Here is a 9,167-nt window from a genome sequence, read left to right on the forward strand (position 1 = left end):
CTCAGGCTGTCCCTGCCATGGCCTTCTGGGGCCCACTGGTCCAAGATTTTCACCTTTGTCTGACTGAGAAGAAAACCAAGACTCAGAGAGAAGGAATAAATCTGAAGTACACAGCCGTCTGTGTTGGTACCAGGTGGTGAACCATCCCTGCTCCTTCTCCTATCTGTGTTTTTGCACTCAAAGTTGGAATGTCCTTCCCCCTCTCTAAATGCTCCTGACAGACTCCTATTCATCCCTCAAAACATAGCTCAGGGGCTTCCCTGGTGGCGCAGTGGTTGGGAGTCCGCCTGCCGATGCAGGGGACACCGGTTCGTGTCCCGGTCCGGGAGGATCCCACGTGCCGCGGAGCAGCTGGGCCCGTGAGCCATGGTCGCTGAGCCTGCGCGTCCGGAGCCTGTGCTCCACAGCGGGAGAGGCCACAGCGGTCAGAGGCCCGTGTACCCGCCCCCCCCACCCACACACACAGAGGGTTCGTGTCCCGGTCCGGGAGGATCCCACGTGCCGCGGAGCAGCTGGGCCCGTGAGCCATGGTCGCTGAGCCTGCGCGTCCGGAGCCTGTGCTCCGCAGCGGGAGAGGCCACAGCGGTCAGAGGCCCGTGTACCACCCCCCCCACCCACACACACAGAGCTCAGTTTCTGGGCACCTAGCCTCAAACCTGATAGTCTGTCCCCCTAGTCCCCACCTTCTCCAGACCCAGGAGTCCAGGCCTCCTCTCTTTGACCCAGAAGCCTGGCCCTCAGACAGAGTTGACCCAAGGCTGTGTGCCTGCCGGGGTGGTGGGATAGAGCAGGGTGTGCTGATTCAGTCACATTTATTTGGTCTCAGAGGCTAGAGTCACGGTCAGGGCAGAGGCAGGGCTCTTGGATTAGGGGTCCTGTGTCTTCTCATTGCTGAGCCTAAGAGAGGAAAAGAGACAGAGAGATACACAGAAACGTGGGACAGAAAGAGAGGCCAAGATGATAAGGTGAAGGCCAAAGGACCGAGATGCAGCCTGCTATCCCTGCCCTCTTCCCACTCACCTTGTTGAAGAAGTAGATGGAGGTGAGGATGGTGAATGCGGCTATGGCCAGGGTCACAGCCTGGGTGGAGGGGTCAGAGGTCAGGACCCATCCCTTCCCCTCCCCCAGGCCTCCCTCCCCCTGCCGGACCCCTCCTCACTTCCTGAAAATTCATGGCCAGAGGTCTCAGCTGCAGGGTTGCTTGGCCTCGCTCTCCCTTTCCTGGGCCTGTGAGCCAGAGAGGGAAGATCAGCCAGCAGAAACTGACAGAGGGTCGTCTGGGAGACCAGAATGGTGGCCATGGTGACAAGAGAAGGGCATTCTGGGTAAGGGGACCTTGTGGCAGAGGCTTGGGGGAGAGGGGCATTTGGGTACAGAATGTCACATGGAGTATGTGAACTTGGAATGGGGACATTTGAGATGGGAGAGGCCAGACCCGCAACCCTGGAGGGTGCTGGGGAGCCGTGCGAGGGCTGCAAGCAGGGGAGGGACTGGTGGGTGAGTTCTGGGTGCCAGAAATATCTTGGAGAAAAAACAAAATGAAAAAAGAAAAAAATGAAGAAAAAAAAAAAAAAAGAAGAAGTATCTTGGAGCAGGAAGAGACTGGAAGCCAGAGAGCAGATGAGGTGGCCCAGGCAAAATTTCCTCCAATGGTATCTGCTGGTTGCAAGATTTAGAGACACAGCAGGAGGAGGACCGAGCCTTCCAAGCCCGGTCACCAGTTTGGGGACGGGAGCAGCAGTTATAATGGTAGAAATTGTGGCAGAGGCAGCAGCTTTCCCATCTCTGGGCCACGGGGACAGTGATGTGACCGGGACTCCCATGGCCCTCTGGCGGTCCTTGGCTTTTACTCCGCCAGCCTTCCCGAGAGTTTGTAGACCTAAATCTCTTTGGGTCCATCACGCCTTTAGAACTAACTTTGGGGTTACCAGAAACACAGAGGACAGAGGAAACCAGTGCAGTCAGCCCTCATCATCCGCGATTCCATCTCTGCCCAGAGCGGCTACAAGTTTGAGTCTGAGGACACGCACATTCCCAGCTGCGGTTGATCAAGGTGACAGTTCTCTGCTCTCGTGTTTCAGCTCAAGCAGAGAGCCGCCCCGAGGGTGGAGACAGGAGGGGGCCGTGCTGGGGAGGAGCTCCTGCTCTGGGGCCACAGGGGTGGGTTTGGATCCCAGCTCTGGCACCTGTGAGTGGGGTGGCCTGACACAAATTGTCTAGTTTGTAAAAACCGAAAAGAAAAAAAAAAGGATCTACCAGGATGAGTAGGTTTTTGGATTTAAGATTATAATCTACGTGACACACACACACCTTTTCCCCAGAAGCAATGATTCAGTATTTGCTAATCCCGCGTTCCCAGTGGCTTTATGCAACATAAATGCTGGAAATGACAAGAATCAGCTGTGGGGCTTCCCTGGTGGCGCAGTGGTTGAGAGTCCGCCTGCCGATGCAGGGGACACGGGTTCGAGCCCCGGTCCGGGAAGATCCCACATGCCGCGGAGCAGCTGGGCCCGTGCGCCACAACTACCGAGCCTGCGCGTCTGGAGCCCGTGCTTCGCAACAAGAGAGGCCGCGATAGTGAGAGGCCTGCGCGTCTGGAGCCCGTCCTTCGCAACAAGAGAGGCCGCGATAGTGAGAGGCCCGTGCATCGCGATGAAGAGTGGCCCCCTCTCTCCGCAACTGGAGAAAAGCCCTCGCGCAGAAACGAAGACCCAACACAGCCAAAAATAAATAATAAAAAAAAAAAAAAAAAAAAAAGAATCAGCTGTGAAATGATACCTGAGTGCACCAACCAGAAAATTCCAGAAGGCAAGACATTGAACAGGGCAACTGGCAAAAAAAAAAAAACCAAGGCAAATGGACTTGCTCTATTTAAACAAATCCATAAGAGACGTAAGACCAGATTCGATGGGTGATCCTGAACTGGATTCTGGTCTGGATAAATCAGCTGTAAAGGATATTTGGGGAGATAGTGGGGACCTCTGGAAGGAGAGTGGGTATTAGATGAGATGAAAGTGTTATTGACATGGAAAGGAGGAGATGGTGCCATAATTGCATGTGCGATATGATCTCATTTTGGTAAAAAGTACATATATTTTTAAAATGTGGGGATTTCCCTGGAGGGCCAGTGGTTAAGACTCTGCGCTTCCACTGCAGGGGGCATGGGTTCGATCCCTCGTTGAGGAACTAAGAGCCCACATGCTGCGTGGTGCGGCAGGAAAAAAAAAAGAACGTGTGTGTTGAAAAATCTGGAAGGATGTGCTGTCTCAGTGCTGCAGCAGAAAGCGGCAGGCGCAGCTCAAAAAGGTTTAATTGGAGGGGGTTGAATGCAGGGCCCATGTTCAGAGTTGGCAGGACAGCGCAGCACTGGGCTTAGGAAACTTGGGGAGCTGCTGCCACCCAGCTGGGTCTGAACTGAGTCCCACCAAAGATCAAGTCTTCACCCCTGGTACCTGTGAATGTGACTTCATTTAGAAATGGGGTCTTTGCAGATGTAAATCAAGTTAAGATCAGGTCATAACTGGTGTCCTTGTAAGAAGAGGAGAGACCCAGAGACAGACACACACGAAGGCCACATGATGACAGAGTCTGGAGTGCTGCTTCTATAAGCCAAGGATTGTCAGCAACGCCGGAAGCTGGGGAGAGGCAGGGAGCAGATCCTTCTTCACAGCTCTCAGAAGGGACCAACCCTGCTGAAACCTTGATTTCAGACTTCTGGCCTCCAGAACTGGGAGACAATAAATTTCTGATGTCTAAACCAGCCAGTTTGTGGTTGTTTGTTACAGCAGCTCTAGCAAAACAATACACACCTCTAGGCCTCAAGGGGTGAGATCCATGTCATCAGAACCTCGAGGGACAGGGGGTTCCCCGAAGGAAGCTATACTGCAGCCAGTACCTCTCATCCCAGGAGTTCCTGCTCCCCTCCCTGGCTGGCCCCAACGAGGATCCAGAGGGCAGGGGGTCCAGGATGGAGATGAAGACAGAGGCTTCCTCAAGGGCACAGAGCTGGGCAGAGAAGGGTGGAAAGTGGATCAGAGGGGTGGGGTGGGCCAACGCCGTATTTACTTGTGTGGCAGGCTGAGTAATAGACCCAAACTGGCCACACCCCAACCCCCAAACCTGTGAGTATTTCCCTCACGTGGCTTAAGGGACTTTGCAGAGGTGATTACGTTAAGGATCTTGAGATGGGACTTGTCTTAGTCTGTTTGAGCTACTATAATAGAATACCATAGATGGGGTGGCTTATAAATAACACAACTATATTTCTCACAGTTCTGGAGGCTGGAAGTCCAAGAGCAAGGTACTGGCAGATTTGGTGTCTGGTAAGAGCCTGCTTTCTTGTTCATAGATGGCCAATTACTCGATGTGTCCTCATGTGGTGGAAGAGACCAGGGAGCTCTCTGGGGTCTCTTTTAAAAGGGCACTTATCCCATTCGTGAGGGCTCCACCCTCATGACCTAATCACCCCAAAGGCCCCACCTCCTAATACCATCACCTTGGAGGTTCGGGTTAAAACATATGAATTTCGGTGGGGGGACTCAGGAAGTGGGCTGACAAGACATCTTTATTTAAAGTACATTACCATGGGGACTTCCTTGGTGGTCCAGTGGTTAAGACTCTATGCTTCCAATGCAGGGGGTGTGGGTTTGATCCCTGGTCAGGGAACTAAGGTCCCATGTGCCACGCAGCCAAAAATAAAGTAAAATAAAGAACACTGCCATGGAGCCAGCCTCCAACATAGCCCCCAGTGAGTCTCACCTCCTGGAGTTCATATCCCGTGTAGTCTCCTCCCTCATAGTAGAATATGGTGGAAATGGCAGAGGGTGACTTCTGAGGCTGGGCTATAAAAGACATTGCTATGCCTTGGGTTAGTCACTCTGGGGGAAGCTGGTGGCTATGCTGTGAAGATGCTCAAGCAGCCCTATGGGAGGCCCGTGTGGTGAGGGGGCTGAGGCCTCCTGCCAACAGCCACATCAGTAAGCTTGGAAGTGGCTCTCCCAGTGCCAGTCGAGTTTTCACATGACTGCAGCCCTGGTGGATATTTGACTACAATCTCATGAGAGACCCTGAGCCAGAATCACCCAGCTAAGCCACTCCCAAATTCCTGGCCCACAAAAGCTGTGAGAGATAATAAATGGCTACTGTCCTAACTCATTAAGTTTTAGAGTGATTTGTTACACAGCAGTACATAACCGACACTATTTAGTACTTACCCTGAGAAACGCTGTTCTAAGTGCTGAATACATTTGAACTCATTAATCCTGAAAGCAACTCTCCAAGGAACAGACTGTGCTTGTCCCCATTGTATGAATGAGGAAACTAAGGCACAGAGAGATGCAGTAACTTGCCCAATGTCACACAGCTTATATATGGCAAAGCTGGGGTTTGAACCCAGCCTGTCCAAACTCCACGGTGTGGGTGTTCAACCTCTGGGCCATGCTGGCTTTGGCCAGCTGTGGGTGGCACTGGAAGAAGTCACCAAGAAGTCCAAGAGAGCCTCAAAGAGCCCCAACATTTAAGGGGTGAGAAAAAGAACAGACGTGGCTGGTGGAGTGGGGAAGGAGGGGAGGGCAGAGTCTAGAATGTGGGGCGGGGCGGGGCGGGGTTCTCCCTCCCTCTGTGCCCACTTTAAGGGCCCCCAGGTTCCAATCCCAACTTTGCCACTCACTAGCTGTGTTCCCTCAGGCAGATTACTTAACCCTGCTGTGCCTCGGTTTCCCCGTCTGCACCACGGAGATGGTGATAATCAGATCAACACTTCCTGGGGTTGTGGTGAAGATTAAGTGGGTCAATCCATGGTGACTCCAAGGCTGACAAAGGCCCTGCGGGATCGGGCTCTGCGGGGAGGCGTGCTGGGACCTGCTCTTCTGGGGGGCGTTGCTGAGGCGGGGGTAATGAGCAGGTGGGGTTGCGGCGCAGACAGTGGGCCGAGCTCAGCGTCTGGCTGTGTGGAAATGGCCGGGCCAGGGTTTCGGGGCCACCCTGCTGGACTTCTGCTGCTGCTACTGCTACCCCAGACCCTGACAGAGGGACCCCTGGTCTTTGTGGCTGTGGTGAGGTGCCCCACCCCCACTGCCCGGCCCCTCATGTCCCCCAGGCCAGTCCTGACCTGGTCCCCTCCCCAGGTGTTCCGCCATGGCGACCGGGCCCCGCTGGCCTCCTATCCCACTGACCCACACAAGGAGGCTGTATCTACCCTGTGGCCACGTGGCCTGGGCCAGCTGACCGGGGTGAGAAGCTGGGGACGGGAGCAAGGGGTGGGGCAGGGTGGAGAGGGGTCCACTGAGCCTGCTCTGTCGCCAGGAAGGGGTCCGCCAGCAGCTGGAGCTGGGCCGCTTCCTGAGCAGTCGCTACGAGGATTTTCTGAGCCCCGAGTACCGGCAGGAGGAGGTACTACTGCCTTGCTGACCTCCATCTTACCTCCTGACCTTCCACCTCTGACTTCCACTGACTCTAGGGCTTCCCTTGGCCTCCACCTCTGGCTTTGACCCCCATCAACCTGATCTGCACCCTATGTCTGATCTCTGACCCCTGAACCAACGACTAAACCACGTTGACCTCTGACTATCTCAACCTGAGTCACATCTTGACCTCTGACCTCCATCATCTCTGACTTTATTTTCTGTCCTCCACCTTTTTGTTCTGACTTCCCCTGACTCCAACCAGACCCTCTGACCTCTGACTCCGAAACTTGATTGATTCTGTCTTTGACCCTCATTGATGCTACTTACCCTTCTCACTCCAACCTTTGACCTCTAGCCTTCCTCAAATCTGACTTTCCTATACCTTCCTGTGTCTCCTCACAGATCCCCAATTAGGATCATCCCTCCTGACCCCTGACCTCTGATCCCTGATACACATGTACTGAACTCTGACCCCATGACCTCCAATCTGCCCTCCTCATCTTGACTTCTAACTTCCAGCCTCCAGCGATTCTTCTTTTTTTTTTTTTTTTTTTTTTGCGGTACGCGGGCCTCGGCCACGGCTCACGGGCCCAGCCGCTCCGCGGCATGTGGGATCCTCCCGGACCGGGGCTCGAACCCGCGTCCCCTGCATCGTCAGGCGGACTCTCAACCACTGCGCCACCGGGGAAGCCCCTGGTATTCCTTTGTGACTTTCATTGACTCAACTGACCCCCTTAATCCTCGATGTCCACCCAACTTCTGACCCCCAACCCACCTGCTCCTGACATTGACCTCTGACCCTTGATCCCAACTTCCTACATTGAAGGCCAGCCCCTGAACCCTCCCTGAGTTTTGACCCCCAACACCTGAACTTCGACCCTGAACTTAATCTGAAGCTTTTGGTTTGCTGCTATAGCTGACCTCTGACCCTGACCGTGGTACCCTGGCCTGGCCTCTCCCCTCCGCACCCAGGTGTACATTCGCAGCACAGACTTTGACCGGACCCTGGAGAGCGCTCAGGCCAACCTAGCGGGGCTGTTCCCTGAGGCCGCCCCAGGGCGCTCCGAGGCCACCTGGAGGCCAACCCTGTGCACACGGTGCCCGTCACTGAGGACAAGGTCAGGGGGCTGGAGGTGGGAGGGACGGAGGGAGACAGGGACCCCAGAGATGGAGAGGGCCAGCGGCTCAGAGAGCAGGCTCGGGGCCTGGATGGGTGGCTCCCGGGAGCCAGAGCACCCAGACCTTCCCTGAGGCTGAGCTGTCCTGATGGGGTGAGCCGCCTACCCCACACTGTGCAGCCGGATCTGGGAGAGACGCTGGACCGGAGACAGGGCCCCACAGCCCGACTCCCCGGTGCCTGCAGTCGGGCCCCAGTCACGCTGCTGTCCCCGCTGAGCCTCCGTTTCCTCCAGCTGCTGAGGTTCCCTACACGCAGCTGTCCCCGATACCGGGAGCTGCTGAGGGAGGCCACGGAGGCCGCCGAGTACCAGACGGCCCTAGAGGGTTGGACGGTGAGCAAGGGCCTGTGTGCTGGGGCAGGATGGGGCGGGGCCGGCGGGACGGGGCGGGGCCAGTGGAGCGGGGCGGGGCCGGCAGGACCTCGTGGGACCCTCCGGCCTCAGAGGTCTGTCAGGCTCACCCAGCCCAGTCCGGTGCATCCAGGACTTCTTGACTCACCTGGAGAACTGCACGGGGCTGTCGCTGGTCGGGGAGCCGCTCCGCAGGGCGTGGAAAGTTCTGGACACTCTTATTTGCCAGGTGGGTCCCTGCCTCACCCACCCAGCCAAGTCGTTTATGGCACCTGGGTTCAAATCCCAGCTTTGCCGTTCACCCCCTGTGTTCCCTCAGGCAAGTCACTTAACCTTTAGTGCCTCAGTTTCCCCATCTACACAATGGGGATGGCGACACACGTATCAACACCCCCTGGGTTGCTGTTTAGATCAAAACGGGTTAATTCACGTAATGCCTTAGAACAGCGCCTGACACAGTGAGGCCTTTCAGTCTGCGTGCTTGCAACTCCAATCCCCAGTTCCAGAATCGGAAAAGCGCCGGTAACTAAGGCTTCGGCGGCAGGAGCTGACCTGAGGCTGTATGATGCTGGCCGTCCTTTCTTAAGCCCCTTCATGGGAATGTATGTCCAAGGGGGCTGCCCCAGACCCCGCTGGATGTGTTGTGAGGTATAAGGTATCCTCACCACCGTACCTTTCTAAAATTCCAAACGTCTGGATTCTAGAACAGCTCTGGACCCAAGGATTTTGGATAAGGCCTTCTGGAATGATGGGCATTCCTATGCTTAATTAATAATCGCTATCGCCCACCCCGTAATTTCCTGACCAGTCCTGGCCCACGAGGGGTTCAGATGAGGGTTGGGAGAGAGGATTGCGGCTGATGGGGGCAACACAGGAGGGCCTAAGGGGAGCATGAAGAGCTCAGGACGTTGCCGTCACTTTGTCCCCTCCCTCTCTCTCCCCAGCAAGCCCACGGTCTCCCCTTCCCATCCTGGGCCTCCCCGGATGTCCTGCAGACACTAGCTCAGCTCTCGGCTTTGGATACTGGGGCACACGTGGGCCCACCCGGGGCGGCAGAGAAGGCCCAGCTGTCTGGGGGTGAGGTGTGGAGCTGGGAGGCTGGGAGGCTGAGGCGCCTTCCTCTGGGGAGTTCTTGGCACTCTGTGTCTTGCCCTGTCAGGAATCCTGCTGGATGCCATCCTTGGCAACTTCTCTCGGGTGCAGCACTTGGGGCTGCCCCTCAAGATGGTTATGT

The 9,167-nt window shown here is 55.8% G+C and overlaps 1 protein-coding gene across 1 annotated transcript in view; it reads left to right on the plus strand.

The window, feature by feature from the left end:
* Positions 1-5,793: 5,793 nt before the first annotated feature.
* Positions 5,794-9,167, plus strand: part of ACP4 (acid phosphatase 4) — a 6,732-nt gene continuing 3,358 nt past the window's right edge. Inside the window, 7 exon segments of the mRNA XM_007104270.3 lie at positions 5,794-6,053; positions 6,126-6,230; positions 6,304-6,390; positions 7,377-7,485; positions 7,488-7,522; positions 7,817-7,915; positions 8,067-8,162. Coding sequence (XP_007104332.3) covers positions 5,796-6,053; positions 6,126-6,230; positions 6,304-6,390; positions 7,377-7,485; positions 7,488-7,522; positions 7,817-7,915; positions 8,067-8,162 — 789 coding nt within the window. The 5' untranslated portion in view covers positions 5,794-5,795.

The sequence above is a fragment of the Physeter macrocephalus genome, chromosome 17, assembly GCF_002837175.3.
Source record: "Physeter macrocephalus isolate SW-GA chromosome 17, ASM283717v5, whole genome shotgun sequence".
NCBI lineage: Eukaryota > Metazoa > Chordata > Mammalia > Artiodactyla > Physeteridae > Physeter > Physeter macrocephalus.